At 42.1% G+C, this 23,174-nt stretch overlaps 1 protein-coding gene across 5 annotated transcripts; it reads right to left on the bottom strand.

The window, feature by feature from the left end:
• Positions 1–1,070: 1,070 nt before the first annotated feature.
• On the bottom strand, positions 1,071–22,873 carry LOC142576072 (RILP-like protein homolog). 5 transcript variants are annotated; one of them, XR_012826774.1, is made up of 8 exons: positions 22,431–22,873; positions 20,899–21,043; positions 15,594–15,715; positions 14,226–14,429; positions 11,168–11,328; positions 9,901–10,053; positions 7,447–7,542; positions 1,071–4,374 (listed from the first exon to the last, which is right to left on the bottom strand). XR_012826774.1 is itself a non-coding variant. In XM_075686003.1 (7 exons), the coding sequence occupies exons 1-7, from the start codon at positions 22,698–22,700 to the stop codon at positions 4,335–4,337; spliced, it is 1,170 nt and encodes a 389-aa protein (XP_075542118.1). In that variant the 5' UTR covers positions 22,701–22,873; the 3' UTR covers positions 1,071–4,334. The 5 variants fall into 5 exon arrangements, 4 of the variants coding, with proteins under 4 accessions (XP_075542118.1, XP_075542120.1, XP_075542119.1 ...); XM_075686003.1 differs by lacking the exon at positions 7,447–7,542 and having other exon boundaries at positions 1,071–4,449; XM_075686005.1 differs by lacking the exon at positions 7,447–7,542.
• Between the last annotated feature and the right edge of the window lie 301 nt (positions 22,874–23,174).

Raw genomic sequence — 23,174 nt, 5'->3', positions numbered from 1 at the left:
TGCTGACAACTGGTTGACAGAAAAAAGTGTGGTTATACACCAAAGTGTTGCAAACAGCATCTGTCTCAGCATTTTGTTGCCTGCGTGCTACATAAAGGGCATAATGTGATTCTAGAGAATTTCTGTGACACTTGCGAACAAGCCATCAAACTGTCAGTGCGGTTTTGAATAGCAGCATTTTGATTCGACTGTGACAACAGTTTTAGGACATTCATTATTACGGGAGGTACCGTGATAGCGAACACCAACCACTGGTAGTAGCAAATACTCTTAGCACTCCAATTCATTAGAAAGGCTACAGAATAAGAGTGCAGTTCCCAATAAATTGAATCAAAATTAGCTGCAACAAATTATTATATAAAAGTAACACACTTCATGTTGACTAAGGCAGAACTCTACTCATGTGAACTCAAATTTCATATTTCAAGTCCACTCTGAATAAGAATAATGGAATGCAGAGTGCCACATAACTTACAGTATACAATGTAAAAAGCTAGCGATTTGTAGACAGCAGGCAATCGGCAAAAATGAATGTTTACAGTGTTGTGAAAAATGAGAGTGATGCCCTGCTGGACAGTCGTTCCTCTTGATTTACAATTGTGCTTGCTTGGCTGAGGTGAGGGAAGACAGGTAAAGCTCATCTGGTTTCAAGCCATTACACGCAGCCACTTGCAAGCTTGCCCGTGTGTCAAGCTTCTTTTAACAACATCGGAATACAGGGGCAAATCATAAGACAGTGTTGTACATGTACATATTCACGAGGCAAGCATGCATGCTACCAAGCCACTAACACAGTTTTTCCTTTTAGCAATCCTAGCGTCTCTGGCCAACAAACTCTTGACCAAACAATCTCGGTAACAAAGGTAATCACTTTCGGAACTGCAAGTTTGTCGAAGTCGCAGGCAAGTTATTTCAGTGATGATTTTGTCTTTATATATAGCACCCTTTCACGGCGCTTAAGACAGCTGCTTTTTGGCCAGTAGCAGCCATGCTCGGACACATGGTGCTCCCTGCAGCTTGCTTATCGGTGCAACCAGCAAGTGCCTGCTACAATTCAGCCTTGAGCATGGTGACACACATGGACACTGTATGGGTTTATTTCATAGACATACAGAATGGTTCAACAAGTCGTTTGTTTAGTAAAATCAGAAAAACAAGGATAGTTGCTCTTTGTGCCGCTAACCCCTAGACTTTAAATCCTCACGACTAAATCTTGCACTATGTTAATTTGTTTAATTCGCATATGTACAGCAACATTAAATGTCTCGTATGAAGTGAACGGATAAAAAGCAACAAATGAACGGAGCTCAAATTTATTCTTGCACAAACACATTGCTATTTCTAAGTTAGCACACTTGTGTCTTGCAATGTTATCGTCATGGCAACTCGCTGAGCCTTTTCCCCCGACAGCCACATTGTGTATGCAAGTTTCAAGCAGCATGTCCTAGCATAGGCTTTTTGCTCAATGTCCTAAACATGTAACTCAGATAATTACGAGAGCACAAATCGACACCTACACACACACACTAGATACATCCCCTACACACAGCGCTCGCTTCCAACTGTTTTATTGCTCGTATGCAAGCCCAAATTTATACAAAAAGCTAAGCATGCAGTGAAAAAAGAAAAGAAAAAGTAATTGAAGTTGCTATCAGAAAGGCAGAATATGTTGTTCACAGCCTTGAATACAAAAACAACACCTTTACAGGGAACAAAGTTACAGACAGTTTACTGACACTGCTGCCCATTCTTTCGAATGAAAAGGGCTTCCGAGGCCACACATGCTGTTTTTGCACTTTTGCCAAGAGTCTGCGTGTTATGAAACCGTGGCTCACAGCCAGAACAAGATGCGACACGTGCAACCAAGTGCGCATACTTTTCTTTTTTCTTTGCTTTTTGTGCGTGCTCTTGTAAATCGATCTTTCAAACATTGTTCGGTTTGGCCGGTGTACACTTTACTGTAGGGAAGAGGAATTGTATAAACAACTCCAATAGAACGTTTCACGAACATAGTCTCTTAATTTTCCTCGCAGCCAAGTTTCTTGGCATTGCATATGCGAGGGCATAGTCTCCCCCCCCCCCCCCCCCCGAGTTTTTCGGGTGCTGAAAATACCAGTGGCATTCCATGCATGCCCGCAACTTTTATAGAGTGTGGGAGAGTTTGTGGATATAGATGAGCCGGCTTTTGGCTGCAGGCTTCCCGACTTCGATCAGAATTGCCATTGCCAAGACACTAATGCAGAAGCTGAAACGTCTAGCAGATGAGGAGATGGCTGCTACGCAGGCCTCAATTTGTGCTCTGTATCCACAAACTCTCCGATAGTCTAAAAAGAATCATGGGCAGGCCCGGAGTGCTACTGGTTTTTTCAGCACCCAAGAAACTAGAGAAAGTATGCCCTCGCATATGCAATGCCAGGAAATTCGTTTGCGAGAAAAAACATGAGACTATGTTCGTGAAATGTTCTACTGGAGTTGTTTATTAAATTCCTCTTTCCCGTGGTAATGTGTACAGTGGGCAAACTGAATGATGTTTGAATGATCGATTATGAGAGCACGCACAAAAGGTAAAGAAAAAAGATAAGTACGTGAACTTGGTTGGGCATGTCACATCTTGTGGCTGTGAGCCACGGTTCCGTGACACGCAGACTCTTGGCAAAAGTGCAAGAACAACACGTGTGGCCTTAGAAGCCCTTTTCATTTGAAAGAACGAGCAGTAGTGCGTCAGTGAACTATTTGCAACTTTGTCCCCTGCAAGTCTCTTTTTTGGATTCAAGGCTGTGACCAACATGTTCTGTCTTTCTGACAGTGGCTTTTTTTTTTTTTTTTTAGTTAGCACACGCTTAACTTTCTGCACATAAATGTGGGCTTGCATATGAGCAATCAAACTGAACTGAGCACTGTGTGTGTGTGGTTGCGAGTGTGCCTATTTGCACTCTTTTAATCGTCTAAGATATGTTACCAGCCCAATAGCAAGTCCTCTTGGAATATATCTCCTAACCAAAAGGTAGTGTCACCGCTATCATTAACAATGCCTGCATGTCTGCGTCAAATACTGCTTCAAAAGCACATTAAGATCATACCTTATAAACAGTTAGTGTCTATACAGAAAGCGAATGACCTGCACTGTAGGACACATGAGAAAACGACATTGCTGCCAGATGTGCACCTTATGAAACACTGTCCTACAGTTATTTCTCTACCAGACTAAAGTGAAATTATCTACTCGCAACATTTAACAATTGTGCTCATAAGTAGCGATAACAGATTAGATCTATTTTACCAAGACCGTATCTCTAGATAAGGTATATTTTCAGTGTCTTGGACTTCATTAATAATTCAGAAGCAGTGTGTAATGCAACGCAAGCAAAAAACAAAAAAAAAGAAGCTTAACCGAAAAGGCTGCAGCTAAAATGCATTAAAACTTGAAAACGGTGAGACATTAAAATACATTAAAATAAATAAAACAAATCTACACAGAACATGACCTTTCATAACCAACAGAAAAAATAAAAACTATATAATGCAAGTTGCAAACACTGCATTCGGTCTCTGTTAAACTGCAAACAAAGCCATGTGCGTAACTTTGTGCACATGTGTGCAGTGCCTAGTTTGTATTACTACATGCAAAATATTATGGTACCTGCTGCAGAATTGTAAGTATACTTGAATGCACACACACTTAAAAGCAAACACATGGAACAAGCTTCGACTGTGTTTTCAGTCATCATATTGCCACGTCTATTTCACAACACACTATGCCCACACTGCAATCGCAGCAAAATGGTGCCATGCTTTAACTTAACTCACCGAAGCAACCACACTGAACACACACCTCAGCTGCAACTACAGTAGGGGCTTTGTGGGTCACAAAATGTACGCAGAAACAAGGCAATGCAAATACCTGCATCAAGAAGATGTTCCATATGGTTGCTGCTTTTAAACTTTAATTGCATATCGAGATGGACCTTTTTAAAACAGTGAAGCCACATTTGGCCCTGCCCACTAATCGTGACATTTTAATTCAATTTGAGGACTCGCTGTCACCTCTGCAACCTGCCGCTTTCCTAGCTTGGCACGTCCACAAGATAATACACACACGCAATGCCACTGGGCTGCAGTGGCAATGACGCACGTCCTCTAGAGGGGGGGGTGCGCGCATCACTTTCCATCCTTGCTGCACTTGCAAGCAGCAAAAACATGGCTTCACTGTAGCACCCTGGAATCCGGAGACAAGGCCATGTGCAGTTCGAAGAGCGGTGCGATGTCAACAAAGAACTCCATCGAGAAGCCACCGTGAGAGAGCAGGCCCCGCAGGAGACAGCAGACGAGGCCTCTCATCCCGGCTTGACGCGAGGCCACAGGACACTTGGAAAACTGAAACGTTCGGGCAAGATCTCTAAGCGTGGCTCCTCTCCGGGCATCTGCAGGTTGTGCATCACATACTGGAAACTGAGGCAGGACGTGCAGTGGACAGGCAGGTGGATGGACAGACAGGCAGGCAGGCAGAGCAGGAAGCAGGCGCAAAAGGATAGCACAAAAGTAGAAAGGAAGAAATGAAGGTACGTGCAAACCAGAATGACCTTACACTTTGTTAGCACACCCTCTAACAATCATTGTGCCTTCTGAAACTTGAACACAGCTAAGCAGCCAACACTGCATAAGACAACAGACAAAGGCTGAACTGGTGAATGTGATGGTCTGTGAGTGTGCCAGGGCTCAACATTTAGAAAAATATGCTGAAACAAAGGTTATGTGTGCTCTTCTGATTTTAAGATAATGTGCCAACTTAATGGGGAGTTCCCAAGAGTTTCTCTCTATGTCACATCCTCTGTCTCGTGAGCAATGTTCAAGTACTGGGCAATGAAAGGCGAGAAAAAGAAAAATGAAAAGCTTTTGGCCAACTTTGGCTTTGGAACTACTCCCTTCCTGTTCAGTGTGCTGAAGTGTTGGCTTATCTACATGCCAGAAGTGCGATGGCATGTAGATGTGCCAACATTTAGTCATTCACACTTCAGCTCACTGCAACACAGGTTAATTGTGAATTGCCAAGTGTGCATAACATGGTGGTGATTGCAGATGTCCACAGCGTATCAGTATGCACAATGTGTAAACATGTGGTGTGCACCAAGAAATGGCTAGCTGCCAGATAAGCCCAGAATCTCAGCCAGAAATTTCCAGCCTATTACGGGGACTCGACTGCTGCTCCTATCGTTTATAAATTATAATCTACTGTGAAGACAGGCAACAGTGATTTTGGGGCCATTATATGTTCAGTGTCCAATATCTTATTTTTTAGATGTTTGTTATGCATGCTGTACAGGCATTTTCTTAAGCCAATTATTACTTATCCCTGCCATTTGTACCATTAGCACAGTGTGCCATACGTTCGTGTACAAATTCACAGACATGCACCAGGATGCTTCTAACAGTTGTCTTGTGCTCTGATAAAGGTTTAGTGAGCAACACAAACCATTTGCTTCCTTGCTTGGATATTATGGAAATCTGCCTCATAGTGGTGGCTCTCTATGACTGGATTACTGCAGTCTAAATGACTCTCAGTTAAACGCCACTTCAGTTGAAATAAAATACAGTGTCCTGCATTCGCTGGAAGGTAATAATGCAAGGCAGATTCCTTCTGGAGACTGAACAAGAAAGCCAAGGTGGACAGAAAAAGTATACAGCTAGAAACAGAAAATATGAGCAGTCACGAAACAGTCCCAGTCTACGTTGTGTTGTACACGCCAATTCGCATAAAAACACTGCTAGCAATTGTTAGCACGCCAGTTTTGCAGTAATCATACAAATGCTCACATAAGTCACATAGTTCCTCCTGTGACACACTCGCACACGGATACAGAGCAGGCAATGCTAAGCACCGCCACCAGCAAACGGAAGGGCACAAAAGGCAAACTTTGAATGCTGATTTACTAATGTTATTACATCTTATTTGCTGTATTATGCAGGCACATGCAATATAACACAGTTTAGCTGTCATTATGCATGTTAGAAAGGAGTAAATTTTGTTAAGCAAAAATTTTAAGAAGCGAGAAAGAAAGAAAAGAAAGAGCAAGACATATATTTAAAATACCTGGTTTAAGGAAAAGGAGTGAAAGAATAAAAGATGTCTATACATGTGTCAGTGCTTATAGAATTTTACACAGCAAACAGCCATTTCATTTCCTAATTTTGCGCAATCCTGTGCAGTTATGTGCAAGACCTACCCAATTGCGTGTCATCGTGTGGAGAGCTGAAGGCAAAATACTGCTTTGCGATATAATATAAACCGGTCACTGCTGCTCTGTTTTCCTGCATGCCTTTGCCAAAATTATTTTCGGATACTTATATGCAGCACAAAGCCTGTAGTCTAATATTTTCCCACTTAGTGCTTGCAGGCAGTACAGTGAGATGACTAAATGCATGATATTGTCTATGCATGCTCACAGAACCATGTAATCAAGCTGTAAGAGAACCCCCTATACATTCACCTTTAGTAGCTCATTCACTGCAAAAGTTGGAGAAGAGTGCATGTATGCTTCTCCTTGCAGTTACATATCCTATTTCTGTCGCTGCTTAACCTGTTTTTTCCTATTCAATGTGCACATGCCTTGTTGCTACGCAAGTGTTTGTTTAAAATGTGCAATAACAAGAAGTGTCATGCGGGACATGACATATATGTCATGCGCACATAAACAACAGATAAGCCAAGATGGGAAGGATCAAAGGATGGGGGGGGGGTGTATTTTTGTGCGTGTATGTGCGTGCGTGTGAAGCAGACAGAGCCAGTATGCTCTGCCTGCTGAATGAGAATGAGTGGCATCCAACACTATTTCCTCACCAAGCTAACATCCCTTTAAAGTTCTCCATTAGTTTGTGGCAGATAGCGGCTGCATTAGCTACATGACAAACTACAATTAGGTAATTAACAAAATTTGCCAATATTATAACTGCCCGCTTTACAGCATATGTTGCAACTGCGCAATCAACCAATGGCCATTTAGTGGTAGTACGAATTCAGTAGGAGCTCCACCACATTAAGTTGGAAATTCCATCAAGGAAACTGCACTTGACACCATGTGAAACACTCGTTCTTAGCCATTGCATCTACGACAAAGCTTATCTCCAGATGTAACAGCTGCAGACTGCAACAAAATGAGAACTCAAGATAGTACAATCAGCTACACGCATACAGCGAGAAATAATGGTTTAAATTAAGTGCCGCAGTTTCAACAAGGAACTTTGGGAATGTAAACTAACAGCTGATAAGAAAACAAGCACAATGTGAAACTTGATAAATGCCCTTAAACTTTAAGCTAATGTGGGATGACGGCAACGCTACAAGGCTCTAATGCTACCTCCAGGGACAACATGTTACCATGTTCAGGCACACAGAAAGCACATGGAAGAGGAGAGGGTATGAAAGGCCCTCGGCCAAGCAGTGATGCCTACCAGTCAAGGGGGGGGATGACTGCTGCGAGCTGCCTTCCTTCAAGGTCCAAGATACGGCAGCAAACTCATCCTCTAATTTTATTAATGACCCGGAACCTTTGTCACCAAACAAATTTCCAAATTAGCACCATTCCAATTTTGAGGCAAAGTGTCGGAGAATGAGTGCATCAAGTGGTGTTGAAAAAGTATTGTCAAAACAATCAAATAAAGAGAAAACAAAAGTTTAAAAACCTTGACTAGCACACAAAGGAAAAAAAATAAACACGCACTAGCTAGGGTTCCAAATGAGAATGACACTTCATGAACAGTGAGAAAGAGAAATAGCCTATTTATAAAGACCATTGACTAAAGGTCTCGATTCTTTAGAATGTGTTCAACATGAGTAAAATAAACTTCAGCATAACAATTTCATGACTATCCATAATTACGCAGAATGTAACCACCTTTACACATAACACCAGTAAACCGTTACCGAAGAAGTGCGTCACAAAATATGTATTAGTCCCCACAAAGCTCTCACACACGCTACTGATCCCAGGAAAGATGAAGCCAGCCCATACATGCAATGACAGAAGCTAAGGCAAGCAGCTTCGATATGCATGCTGAGGTTTCCCCTGCTGGAAATGACTTAATGATATTTAACAATAAAGACACAGTGCACAAACACCTTACTTTGCCACATTTGTAATGACTGCAAAAAGCGATATTGAAGCCAAAGGAAGTCTAATAAGGACGCGCCACTTGAAAGCAAACTTTTTTATTCACAGACATATCATTAAAAAATTTGGAAACCTTGTGCATATTGTTGCGCTGATTCCAAAAATGTAACCACTCTTGTCTTAGAACAAGTAGTACTTGATATACTGTATAAACTGGGCTCTTTTGTTTGGAAAAAAATTAGCATCCTAACCACTGAACACAGTAGTTAGGATACAGAAATAATTTGGAATGTCTAAGGTGCGCTCTAAGGTATAAAATAACGTCCTAGGTCAATCTGATCTAGAGCCAATTAAAGTTGCTTGAAGAAAAGGCCATCTTGAAATGTGAAACACGTGACTCACTAAAGAAACGGTACTGAAAAAGTTATTACACTAGTATTGAGCTTAGCGCACACTCCACGTATTTGTCGTTTAGACAAAAAGCATAATTATTACGATAGATAAAATAGAACAGACGCTATTTTCTCTCTGAAATTGCAAGTGCGTCAAAATTGCTTTTTTTTTTTAATCAAGGAAAAACATTTCAAAGCATCTTTCTCTGGAAAAAGCTTATCAAGTCTGAAGGGTCTCGGAACCTTGTGGAACTTAAGGACCTTGGAAATGTGAAAATGACATGAAAATATGACAATTTTCGGCCTTTGAGTGCAACCTCCCCCATAAAGGTATCACATAGTTTTTTTAACTAAGACTTCACTAATTCACTACATAAATGCATATTTTGAACTTAGCACACTGAAATTTTCTTAAAAGCACTTCACTGCACTTTTCACTTCCATGTCTCTGTACTGTATGTTACATTATTATTCATTCGTGTGAGAGGACGTAAGCGGTGCAAGGCTTATTAGAAGGTGTGGCAGTGCTAGTCATGCACTTGCGTGACATTACTTTTGTGTGCTGCTGCAAGCAAATGTCATGTTTAACTTACCACATGCTCCAAGCAGTCACATGACTGTGTGTAGTCAAAAGGTGAACATTCTTGCAAGTGCCAATCGTTTGGGGCAATACATATTCATCATCCTTCATGCTCAAACATACGCATTGTCCTTGGCACTTTTGCAGCCTCATTCACCCACACTCAGCAGTTTACACACCTATGGGTGCCTACCTTCTGCAAGCATTTGCAGAAATATTCAATGGTATATCAGAACCCTATACAACGAAACATATTCCTTTTGTTGTGCAGCAAGTCAACAACCTCAATGGAGATATCTCCACATGCCCTGCCACATGGTGTTGCTTATTGAAAATGATGGCACGCACTTTAATGCACAGGTAAGGGAAGCCTGGTGATCTCGGTGGGTAGAAGTTCAAAAGATATTCAGCACTGCTGAAAAGCAATTAGGAACATCTAGTGTGTTTAGGGTTCCTTTAACTACAATTCCCTATGCAATATCTTAGTTCATAGCTCAGTTGTCATCAAAGTTTCGTCCTCCCTCCACACTGGCGAAAGTGGCAGTCTCTAGCAAGGGGGATTTGAACCACAATGACATAATATATTCTGAAAAACACTTGGATTATCATGCCCGAAAATGCAGATGTATTTCTAAACTTTGAATACAATTGTCAACAATTTGCCGCACTGTAACAACTGCATAAAGAGTACTTGATACATTCGAAGAAGGCCAGCAATTCAAGCACGCAGCAGTTAAAGACCAGGTACATTTCCAGCAGGGTTTCTCTGGTACAACCAATCCACAGAGGGGCAACGAAGTGGAGGTAATAAAGAGGTGCTCACAATTTGCGAATGCCGGAGGCCTTTCCGTAAGAAAAAAGCTTCTCCTCGGGCTCCTGGTTGATGGGTCCCTGGACGGGCCGGTCTTCGTCCCTGACCGGCGATGGTGGGTCAACCGGCCTGGTCAGAAGCGAGGTTGCCTCATGAGCCCACCACCTTCCGTGGAGGACAAGGCCGCTCATCAGTGCACAGCCATGTCTATTTCTTTCTCTCACTGCCTTACAGCTTACGCTCTTTGAAAGAGACAGTGCACAGAACTGGATAGCCAGCAACAATGCTGAAATGCTTTGGTACCGTGCATTTTCAGACATTTTCGTAGTCTTTGCAAGCTGTGACACTGCAGCAGCAATGTCAAAGATGACTAAGAAAAATGCCTTTTAACAGCACCGTTTTCATCTCTGTGCAAAGGGACAAATGCCTGCAGTGTAAGGCGCAGACCAGTTACTAGAAAAAACTAAAAACTCATCTGGGGCCTATAGGAAACAACAGCAGACAAGTGAATACTGCAATGACCACATTTTAAGAATGGCTTGACACTGCCAATCCTTTCATCTGCTTCGAAGGACACAAGAAGCTCAGCAGTTTAACCTAGTACCTATGCAAAAGTCTTGCCCCCAGCATTAATTCTTTTACGATTTCTTTTGCATTTATTAGATAGCCGTCGACTTCGTAATTATATACTATAGTACAAAGCCTAAATTCTTTGAGAGAGAGAGCTCAAGAAATCATTAATCATGCCATCTTTTTTTGTGACCAGTTCGAAGAACATGTGCAAAGTGCAATACGGCTTGAGTAAGTTACTCATAAGCATTCCAAGAACATAAGTATTAACAGGGCCCAAACCATGTCCTGGAAAGTAGTGCTCTAAATTTTAACAGCACGAAGATCAAGTCTGGGCTGATTGGTGATTGGTAAATTAGTACACCATGACAACGAAAGCGGGCCACATGACATGGACAGCACTGATGTCCAAATAAGGTTTCATTGCAACACAGGTATAAGATAAACTGATGCTCACTTCCAACTAGACTTTACATATACTAATGCATACAGGTACAGAGCCAGCTCATCTTCGAGATTATGAACTCGAGCCTGCAGCTCATTCCTCTCATGAAGTGTGGTCAGTTCAGACTATCCAGGTCGATCACCACTTCGTGCAACAGCAGTGAAGTCTACCTGGAAGTGAGTGCTGCAAGCTGGCAACGTGGAGTGCATAAATAAATCTAAATTTCCCCTGAGAAGACTACCCCACGAATCCACGAGTAATTACCTTGGCCTGTACAGAGCCAGCTCGTCTTCGAGATCACTAACTCGAGCCTTGAGCTCGTTCCTCTCAAACAAGATGTGCTTGAGCTCCTCCAGCGTGAAGCGTGGTCGGTTCGGGTCGTCCAAGTCAATCACCACTTTTCCTTGCATATCCAAGGCAGCGTCCTTGTAATAAGGAAAGACCAACATTTTTTTACAAGTTCAGTTGCCATGCATTTGGAGGCACTGTACTCACACTCATGTGTATGGAAGCATGTGTCTTAATTAAAGCACCCTGTGTCTTCTAGTTGCATAAGACTGAGCTAAAGAAAGGGGCATTCAAGGAGGTAGATGATGCTGCAATATAAACTACTTGCTATATCTTTCTTGAGTTCTTAAAATAAATTTCAGATAGCAGCTGTGCAGTGCAACACACAGGATAGATTTCCTAGCAATTTTCACAAAAGAGATGCAGCTATAGAGGTCGCAAGGTCCACCACTTGTGACAGCATGTCGAACTGACCATAAAGAAGCATTTATCAGTGCCTAAAAAGAGAATGCAACTGCCTTTATTGCTTAATAGTGCAGCTCAGAGTAACGATTACTTTAGAATATATGACATTTTGTATTTGTGCACTTCGCAGGGTACCCAGATTTTATTTCATTTTCACAATGAGAGAGCCACTAGAAACAAAAGAACACAACTTTCAGATTGAATTTGCAGGTCTCCATCTCACGGTTCGGAGCATTGTGAAAGCTTTAGGCTAGCATGCTAACCTAGCACCCACTTCTTGACAAACAATGCAAGAGCAGGTCACGAACAAGGAAGCACAGGATTCATTGCCGCATCCTGTCCTATATGGTTTACGTCCAGTACTTGTCCTCATTGCCAAGGCAGTTGCTAAAGGACTGTCCATTTTTATTCTACAGTTAACATCAGACCTAACCCAAACAATAAAAACACATCAATCTGGCTTAAAGGGACCCTGAAACGATTTTGATGATTTTGTACAAATGTACTGAGTCGTTAGAGTATGTCCTTCTGATCATTAATTGATGCATCTAAGTGCTCCGTGTAAAGCGTGTAATTTATTAGAAGGTTTTAAAAATGTACATCGCTGCAGATCGCAGCACACCACTCAACTGAATTTTCAGCCACCCCAACCATTTGGTGTAAATTGCCCTAACGACACTAGTAGGGCGAGCTATCTGATTGGCTGCCCAGGGCGTGTATGGTGAACAAATGTTGTTCATAATAGTTGGAATGTTAGTTAATTTGTTTCTGTAAGAAGCAAGTAACAGAAAAAGAATGCACAAGAATAATTTCTTACTATACTTAAGCACTTGCGGCACACAGCAAACGTCGTCTGCTTGTGTAACAATGTGCTCCGTTTTGACGAGAGCTCTGCAGTCATTGCCGCTCTCGGTCTTTTCGTGAGCACCATGGTTCGCCTTTGAAGCATTGTGGGCTGCAAACATAGCAACTGGAAATATGTCAAGCTGCGACATCGTGTCCCTCTGCAAGGTGGTAGACGAGCGAAGTGGCTGCAACGCATCGGACTGTCGCTATCCAATCGGCGCCAGGATTTGCGCATTTGCGGCCGTCACTTTACACCAGAGGATTACTAACACAAAAGTGTTTCACGAGTCCGATATTCGGGTAAATGCGAGCGCAAGGGGACAGGGCCTGGCTGCTTCACAGTGCCGTTTCACGGGACGAGCAGAAGCGCAAACGTGAATGGTCTGCACAGTGCAGCTACCTGGTGGCACAGAGCTCAACCAAACATAGTAGCAGTAGCAAAGTGTATTCTTCTTTGATGCTGGTGTAAATATTTTGTGGGAGCATAATCGTTAACACATTCTTTTTGTAAATGTTTAAAATGTTTTACACTTGTTCAGAACAATATTAGCTCTTTGTTTGGCTGGTTAAGCTCTGCGTCAACAGGTGGCTGGACCGTGCAGGCCAATCAGCCTGCTCACAAATGTCTACGATAAAGTTCCTTCATCAGCTTGAGTTTATGCCTCCACCAATCCGTCGAAATGCCCAGCTTGCCTGTGGTTACCGGAATACCAGACACGTTTGTAGCTGTGACAGAATGCTCGCAACGCATGCTGCTTCAATAGCTCTCGCTTGTGGTTGAGTGCCAAGCAGCTGGCAGAGAGGTTGGAGGCTTCGCGTGCTCGCTTCTATAGAAACGGAAGTAGAGGACATGACATGCCATCATGACGCAGAGCCAGTGAAGGCGGAGTTTAGACCTGATCACTCGGCGAATGAGTTGTGGAGGAAATGCATGGCTATGAGGAGGGTAACTTGTAATCGTTCATAGCTCTCTTAATATGAGATGCTTCACACAAATTGTGGTGTGAATGATTAACTGTAGTTGTACCCTACGCATCTACAATATTTGTCTGAACTGTTTCAGGGGCCCTTTAACATTAAGAACCTCTGCCTGTGAGCATTACACTTAAGCTAGAACCATTCAAGACACCACAACCAGAAATCTCTAGTGGCCTTTGCAGGAGAGGTAAAAAGGCTTCTTCTGCAGGTCAACAGCAACGAAATTTTACAGTGTGACAAGCCTAGTTTCAGACAGTGTAGATATAGAGAAGCCTCCAAGCAAGATTTTGTTTGAAACACAAGTGTGTACATTATGAAAAGCTGGAAAAAAACAAGATGTTTTTGTCACCAAAATTGAAAAAAAAAAAAAAAAAACATTACTGCTCCGAGAAATGACACAGAACCTGGAACAATGAGAATGAGTGCAGCACCCTGGCATGACCATTGAGCAAGGTGAGACAATCAGCTGGGTGAAAATGCCAGAAGCAGCATTTGCATCAAATCCGCCAACCACCAGATGTCTGCACCATATGCTTAGGTGTAATTTAAAGGCTGTTAATGAATTGAGAAAACTACGAGGCCACCAGCTTTGCCAAGATTACTCCAATAGTGTATACTACTTACTTATCACCAATTTAGCCCAAGTGATATTTCTTTGTAAATTGGTCTTAAAGATGAATTTGGGTTAAGTAAGACGGTGACTTTACATGGCAGCAGCTTTGAAATCCAGGGCAACCAGCCTCACCCTGGACTGGAGAATGTCGTCGTGGTCCTTGACGGCAATGCCCAGTCGCTCCTGCAAGGTCTGGAGCTGGCTCTGCTGGTCCTGTAACTGCACTTGCAGGTCACCGCGCTCCTCGCACAACTGTCGCATCTGCTGCTGCAGCCGCCGGTTACGTCGGCTCTGCTCTTGGGCTGCCTTCTTACTGGCTTCCAGCTGCTGCTGAAGCTGAACAAAGCACGTAATAACAATGGTGAGCTCAAAAGCAGGGATGTATGAACTGTAATTTTTGAGACAAGAATACTTTTGAAATAGCTTTCAGATAGTCAACAGCCTTCTTTTACAATCAATATAAAATCATTTCCCATTCTAGCATTCATAACGTTGGAAAGTTTGTCATTACATTGCATGTTATAAAGTGTTCTTTATGAAAAGCACAAATGGAGTGTAAGGAACTCCTAGGAGAGTGAGAATGACTATTGTATAGCCGGCGAAGTTCGACTTCCTGTGCGATGTAGACTTCTCCACTATGCAAGTTCCTAAGTTTCATGCCTATACTATGCCCCACGGTGATTAAATTTATTGCACCGTTGCTTCAACTTTATGTTTGATTGACAATTTAAAATAGCAGAAAACTATTAGAAGAACAGTATTCATATTTCCGAATAGTGACTATTAAATTGAAAAACAGAATCGAATAGGACTCTATTTATTTAACAATACTGTCAGCCCTCTTGCGAGGCTCCTTACAGAGAGGGTTGGTTATTAGAAAGTTTCAAATATTCGCATACCTCTACTCAAAAGGTCATCAAAGATTGGCTAAGAAAATTTCTCACAGTGCAGGGGAGAACACATCAAAATTCACCATTAATCTGAATGAAAAAAACTGTTCAATCTCAATTTCTAAAACTGCCCTGTTAGCTTTGAACCTGCGAAATTCACTATACAAAGGCTACCAATCTTCAATTGCCCCTTCATCACAAATGAAAAGCCACTCCAGCACATATACTTAACACATTCTGAATTTGCAGCCCAATTTATAACATTAATGCCAGACTGGGAACTATCGAGGTATTTGTGAACTCACTCACAGCTTTACTGACTCCATCTTAATAGAACTAAATAACTAAAACTAATAGAGCTAAACGTTTAAAGAACCCAGCCATTTTATCATGCCAATTCACGAATTTGTCTGGGCTTGTATTTTGAACAAAACTCCAGGGTTTTTTTACACATTCTTGTACTCAATTGTGCTCTTACGAATCGAAACATGTGAAACTGTGTTGTTGCTAGATGCTGGAAATGCAGCAGCAATGACAGGAGCAGTGATACACAAGGCATAGATAACAAGATTTGAGCTAACAAATGATGTGGTAATTGGTGCGCACTTACAGATTCTATGTCGGCAGCTTTCTTAGCCATGTCCTTTTCGTGATGTCTCAGTTGGGCTCCCTGTTTGTCGAAGGCATCCCGGAGCCGTTCAAGGACGACGATGTCCTCCCCTAGCGTCACACCTGCATAAAGTACACAGGAGTTAGTCATGAAGGTGCATGTTTCCTTTGATAAGCTATGCACAACAGAAGTGTCGTCATTGCAAAAGTTTAAAGGCAGTTTCCTGACAGACAAGGTGTGTACCTTGGAGTTGCTGATAACAACACACTTTAACTTATGTGGTTATTGCAGTGACATTTGTCAAATCCAAGCCGATTTCCCAGTCATTAGGAACTTAACAAACAGCTTTTTAAGAAAAATTTATTAACATGCCATGGAATGGGAGCTTTCATTTTAGTTTTGCATCATGCATACCAGACCTGCAGTGGCTCTAAAATCTGGATACATGGTGTGATAACTGACAGAGTCAGAAAAAAAGTAACAAAATCCACTCCTTGCTGAAGTTCTGTGCAAAGTGCACTGTGGTTACGTCATCGCGAGAATTTCTTGCTCTTCCACTTCTATTTTAAAACATTATATCTTCGCTCATTTAGCTGCAACACAACTGTAAAAGAAACCTCTCGAATATCTTTAGTGATGAAATGAAAGGTTTCCTCATGCAACATAACGAAACAAAGCTAAGGATGGAAGCCCAGGAACGGGCAGGCAAAGGTGCTTGAAATACTTTTTTTTTTTTTGCCAGCACACAGTGCGTATATAAAAGCACTTCTAAGAAAATTCTACCAAGATTTATTTGCACTTCCAAACACAGCACACACGAACTTTTCATGCTGTCTCTCAGTTCCAGTATATGGCAGACACTATCACTAATGTAACAATCCTTTTAGCAGTTTACCAGTACTTTTATCACACACGTCAATGGAAGACACAAGAGCTGGAAGTAAGACTAATCTCAGCAGCAGCAGCAAGATGTTTGCCCATAAGGCGAGCTAATCCAGCAGAGTGGCAGAATCAAATATCAGGCTGGAGCTCGACTATCAGGAACTGCTCCGCTTTGTCAAAAGGAATAGATATTGGCCCATGAAAGAATGCAGAGATTACATAGCAGCCACAGGTGAATGAACTCCACATAGGTAGTGGTTATTCAGCAGCTACAAATGCAGACCGTTATCACACAATACACAACCACCAGTAGCACAAAATGAACTACTTTGAAGGCAAGCTTCTTATTCATTAATTCCAATAACGAAGAGTACATAATTAGACAATCAAGAACAAACAGCTTATAAAAACTGAATGCCTGGCAGACATGAGACATTAACATGGCAGTAACAAACAAGGCACAAAGCATTCAAGAAAGGCGTAAACAGGAATGGAGTTAAGATAAAGGAATGGAAGCCTCATGTGACACCAGTTTCAAGACAGGGACATCTGCTTTCAAGGCTCCAGGGTCATAAAACCATAAAAGCTCCATCTCACAACTGTACAAGTAGATGGCTCAGTATCTAGAAGAAAGTATCCTCCCTTTTATCTTCATCTCCACATCTCACTGACACAGAACACTACAGCATAGGGATTATCATAAGGGCAGGAAAAATGGGTGTAAAGGAGCATCCACGCTGGCAACAATCCCTCTAGCAGAGCACTTGAAACCAGTGAAACTAGGAACAGCCCTATAGCAACAATCTGCTCCTTATCAAACAGCATCTTATCAGCTGCTGCAAATAACTTTATAGCCGGAGCAGAGCAATACAAAATATCCCTGCAGAACAGACGATAACTAAGTCTCAAATAGTATGTCTGTCTAGATCGACGTTTGTAATGGCAACAAGACAGATCTCAGAATGACTCAGTGCAAGGAACAGTTAAGGTTGTGGGCAAGCTGAAGTACAAGGAAGATGACTATGACAGTTTGGAAAAGTCATGGGAAGACATAAAAGCTGTAATAGCAAAAGGGCAGTGGTGACTGATTATGGTGTCACAGGAGGGAAGGAAGTTTGTCTTAGAATTCACACAATACTGTCACGTGAAAGTAAAGGGCAGAAGCAGACAGGCAGGTTATGGCGCTCTTTAAATATAAACACTATCTATTAGGCATTAAGAGCATCAATATTCTCGGCATCATTTGCAAACCTAGCAAGTAAACAAAGATACAATTCGAGAGGGAATCACTCTACTGATGAGTGATGATCACTACTACTGATTGGGTGAATCGTGAGGTAAGGTTCGCAATCACAATAAGCAGGGAGAGGTACCAAGGAATACTTTCAAAGTAAGAAATGAGACTTGCACAACAATTTACACACTATGCATGGAGGGGGTTAAAGGATGCAATGTAGCAGGTTCAATTAAAAGGTCCAAACGAAAAGGCCTGGAAGCATGTCCTGCATGTCTGCGGAGAATAACTACAACTAAATGAAAGAAGGAACAAGCACAGCAAAGATTAAAAAATTTGAGTGCTCATTCGATAACGGTATCTTTCAGTTAAGTGCTTCCAGCACAAGTCATAATTTCAGCAGCATAAGGAGATACCAGACTGATTTTAGGAATCCAATTGACCAACAGTTATACTTTGACACACAAGAACCCCCAGTCTTTTTTCTTTTCGTCTCGCCCTCTCACCTCAAACACAGGCTACCTTAGGACAGCAGAATTTAAACAGTAATAATAATAATTTTTTTTCTTAAGAGGAAGCTTTAGCTCGGGCCCAACTACGACGCGGCCTATTCAAGTACACGTAAAACGCAAAAACGCTTTTCTGAGATAACCCCTGGACCGATTTTAATGAAATTCTTCGCATTTGAGAGAGAAATTTAAATTCTAGTGACTGTTGGAAGCAGAATTTCTATTTAGAGCCTGAATTTTGTTTAAAAAATGTTCAAATATTCGACAGTTTGAAAAAAATAGAAGCACGAAGTTTACAAATTCCTATCTCTGCATCAAGAACAGATATCGCAGTTCTGTAAATGGCATCCATTAGCTCATTCAAAGCGGACAAATTCAATATGTCATTTTACATTTTAAGTGAATTTGTTACGTTGTTTACCACGGTTCTGCAAAAGCTGTATTTACATATTACTAAATTTTTTGATATTCATGTGTAACATATCAATTTTGTCCGCTTTAGATGTACTATTAGATGCAATTCACGGAATTGTATTATGATATTTCGCTGTCAAGTTACAGAGTTGTAAACTTAATAGTTTTGATTTTTGAAAATTTTCTATTTTTGCCAATTTTTAATAAAAAATTGATGAACTAACTCAAAAATTCGAAAACAACAGTCACTAGATTTTAAGTTTTTCTTTTAAATGCAACAAACCTCGTCAAATTTGGTGCAGTGGTTGCCAAGAAAAACTAATTCTCCTTTTACATGTATTGAGATAGGAGCACCAGAGCTAAAGCTTTCTCTTAACTGGACAAACATTGCAAGCACCAGAGAAAGTTGAGCCAGTTAGTAGGGATTCATCTCTTAGGTCCGTGTCTGCACGCCTTGCCTTCTGTCATGATGAAACATTGTGAGGAAGGAGATGATAGAAATTCTGCACAACTGAGGCCAGTGAAAATTAATCCCAGGCTGCGTAGCACACTTCATTTCATAAATAATCTCATTAATAGGCCAAACAAAACAAATTTAGCAAACATATTGAGCTGCTCAAGATAAAGGAAACATGTATCTACAACACTGCTAGCCATTGCCACATGCGAGTTTATGAAGCCACATTAGCAGCAGTGCACTCGTGTGCAGTTCCGTAACTCTAGGCCAGCAATATTTGTGGTTTTCAATGCGAGTGGCTGCCATACAGTAAGGAATGGAATGCCAACAAAATGGACAGCTTACATAAATAAGGTGAACACAGGGTTCCTTAATTAATGTTATCTTTTCCTCTTTATCCATTTCCCTTCTTCCCTTTCCCAACTGTCCCGCACTCTCTACAGTGTCCATTATTAAAGTTACTATTTGCTGTGTACAATGCATAGCATGTCTATTTTATAACATATTGTTGCGACGAAAGCTCAGCCTTCTAGGGGTACTTGTTGTCTTGTTTGAAGTACCTTCAAGTAATTAATACTTATGTAAGTTGTCAAGCTCAATATCACTTTAACCAGATAACAAGTGTTTAGTCATGTAATTGACTTTTGAATACGTAGCTGCTGCCCCGCACGCATGCCCTCAGGCCTTTTCAAGTCGTCTACGAGAATTTTTCCCATGTGGTGCCACCAACATTTGTAATTGTAAATAAAGACTTGAATGTAACAAAATGGAATGCACTTGAGGTTGGTATTACAGTTGTGGCACAAGATACACATGGTGGACAATTGTGGCAGCCACATTAAAAGTTACTGTGAAACCTAAAGAAGGACCACGTGCTGAGCATCAACACATGTGGCTGAAGTTATTACCAATTCTTCCACCACAACATCCCCTAAAGGCTTTGGAGCAGGTCCAGGACATAAATTAACAAATTATTGAAGCTGACATGCATTGAATGTTAAACACAGTGTTTCAAAAACTGTGGGCTTGCAACAGATCTGGAAGATGTAATCAAGTTGCTCTATGTTAAATCCGTCACAAACACTTTGGGAATTCTCAACCTCAAGCTGACTGTCACAAAACCACAATCAGCCTAAACTTTGCCATCTCAAACAAGTACAATGTTTGAATGTCCCCCTAATTTTTTTAATACAGTGATCTAAATGACAAGCCACTTAATTTATTAGGATATCATAAGAAGCCAACAAACACTGACACCAAGGAAAACACAGGAGAAATTACTTGTACTTACTAATTGAATTAAAGAAATGATAAATAAATGGAAATGGAAGTGGATGAAAAAACAACTTGCCGCAGGTGGGGAATGGTCCCACGCCTGCGCATTATGCATGCAACGTTATTTGTCATTTCTTTAATTCAATTAGTAAGTACAAGTAATTTCCCCAATGTTTTCCTTGTTGTCATTGTTTGCTGGTTTCTTATGATATGATTATTAAAAATCGGGCCCCTCTGTTAACCCCCTCTCTTCTAATTTGTCAGGATGAGTCACTCATGCCAGTATGAACATTATTTAGTCTTCACCCAGAACATTAGTCACTCAATACTGCAGAGTGAAAGTTACGTCTCCCTGCTCTGTGCCGCTATTTATTTACTTATGCGGTTAAGTTTGCGAAATTGTGAAAATCCAAATGATGAAGGAAGGCAGGTGAAAGCATTGCAATGTGACACACAATGCTTTTAATTTGTTGCAGGGAAGCAGCGCTTGCACAGCATTGGTCGAGCCCCTTTGTAAAAAATGAAATAACTCACTGTGTGGTTCGCACTGCAAGGACGGGTGACTTTCTCTCTCTTTGAGGGAACTGCTCAGTTTGGAGTTTTCCTCCTGTAGCCGTGCCACAAGGACACCCAGATCTTTCATTTCTTGCCGCCAGATGTCTTCATACTGCTCCATCTCCTGTAATACCAGGCAAGACAAAAAAGAAACAATCAGAACAGAGCCTGTTAAATAGTTCTGATTAGCATGCAGGAAAATGGTTCCTTTGTGCATGCATGGTTCCTTTGTGCTTACAATGTGCCAGTGAGGGAAGTGCCATTGTTTCAAGTAAATGAGAATAACTACACAAGCAGTTGTTTTCCTCACTGAAATTAGAATTTCCAAATTCCTTTAAGCATTCCAATATAGCCCTGCTACCTATTGCACAATTAAGTGCGCCAAGAATTATTAGCAGAATTAAGCGAGTTTTGCAGTTCCAGTGAGTTTTGCCGATACTGTTCAAGTGACGGACATGTTTAAAAGAATGTGAATTTAGTGATGAGAGCAGCAACAGCGTTTCTAAATTCAGATCCAGTTAACAGGTCTGACAGTTGGGCCAGTTAAGCCTGGACTTTTAACTAGGTAGGGGTGTTAGAAAATTCTGCAACACAAACATAAGTGCTCGTCCTGGTCTGTTTTGCGTTTGTGTCTGCTGCGTTATTTCGCGCTACCCTACCCCAGGCCAGCTGAATGCATAAGGAAAAAATTAGCAGCACTGGCCGAAATATAGTTTCTAACTGCACATCGAAGCCTCCAGCTCTCGGCCTCCTACGGGGAAGTTTCTAAGGAGGACAGCGGAGACCCCATAAAGTGGCACGTGCTTGGCTGAGGATAGCACGGGAGAAAAAGAAAAGAAACACACAATGTCAGATGTGACGACACCGCACCGCGGGTGCTACGCGCAATCATCCAACTGCGATCGTGGAAAGGGGCCGGAGATAAGCCCACACATTGCGTGAAGACAGCAGGTCACACAGGAGAAAGGCGCCGATAAGCGCTAAACAATATCGATATCACTTTGCCGGCCTATTCACGGGACCAACTACTAGCCTCGCCCTCACTGCGGGAAAACCGAAGAGACAATTTGTCCATGGGCTCGGGGAAAAAATATTCCGCCAGTTTTCCACGCAGTCTTACGACTGGTCAGTGAGCCAACGCGTATAACGAACATCCCAAATTGAAAGCGAAAGCCCCTCGGCTACAAAATGGTCCATCACTTCCTCGACGGCCGGAGTGATTAAAGACACGAAAACTATGCCGCGCTTCCCCTACAGTGAGTCATACAGCGAACACATTATGCGTGCGCGGCGGCCTTGGCGTTCACACGAATGGCATAACGCTCTCGCGTATGGGTTGGCCGGGACAGCAACAACACGAATATGCGCTTTGTCAAGACAACGCGGCTGCCAAAGACCAAACGAAGCCTTGTCGATCAGGTGCCACTTCCCAGTCGCCAGACGCGTGACGCATTCCCTCGCAAGCGCCTACGGGAAAGTACTGGCCGCCACGGGCGGAAACAAGCACTGACCTTTTCGAGCTTGCTTCTCGACTCCGCCTTCTCGTACTTGTCATGCTCGAGCTGGTAGATCTGGGCCCTGAGCTCGGCGATCTCGTTGCGGGCGATGTCATTCTTGGTGGCGTACGCTTCGAGGTACTCCAACACGCGAATCACTTTAGTGACCAGCTTGTTCACGGGCTCGACGCCGTAGTTGTCAATGAGGATTTCGAACTCTTTCCCGATCTCCTCGGCAAGGCTGTAGACGTCGTCGACGCTGAGCGCCTCCGACGCGCGCTCCATGGCGTCGCACAATTTTCTTCTGGCTCACGATTCGATTAATTAAACGTGTCGACGGCACGAAGCTAAACGCAACTACTAAGAGCAAGGAGCCCCAAACGCAACAAGACTAGACCGTCACGCACGGCCATACTAGCCGAGCGAGAGAGAGAGATCAGACTGGTGGAGTGAGCAGAGCGACAGTAGCGTAGAGAGAGGAAAACAGCAGAGAAGAGAGAAAGAGGGCTCGTAAAACCTTATGCCGCTTTGTCGCTATGTACAAAATAGTATTAACTAAAGTGTATTTTATTGAAGTACCAGTTGCCAAATGACATTGTGCTTGCTTTTATTAGCAACTATACTTGTACCAAAACATTAAAGTTAAAGATTGATTTTACCTACATGCAACAGATGACGCTAGCGTCGCATCAATATTCGGGGTGCTTTTTTTTTTCTCTCGGAAAGCAGACGATAATGAATTAGCGTGATTACTGCACG

The sequence above is a fragment of the Dermacentor variabilis genome, chromosome 3 (assembly GCF_050947875.1).
Source record: "Dermacentor variabilis isolate Ectoservices chromosome 3, ASM5094787v1, whole genome shotgun sequence".
Lineage (NCBI taxonomy): Eukaryota > Metazoa > Arthropoda > Arachnida > Ixodida > Ixodidae > Dermacentor > Dermacentor variabilis.
This window is presented reverse-complemented; position numbering and strand designations above follow the sequence as displayed.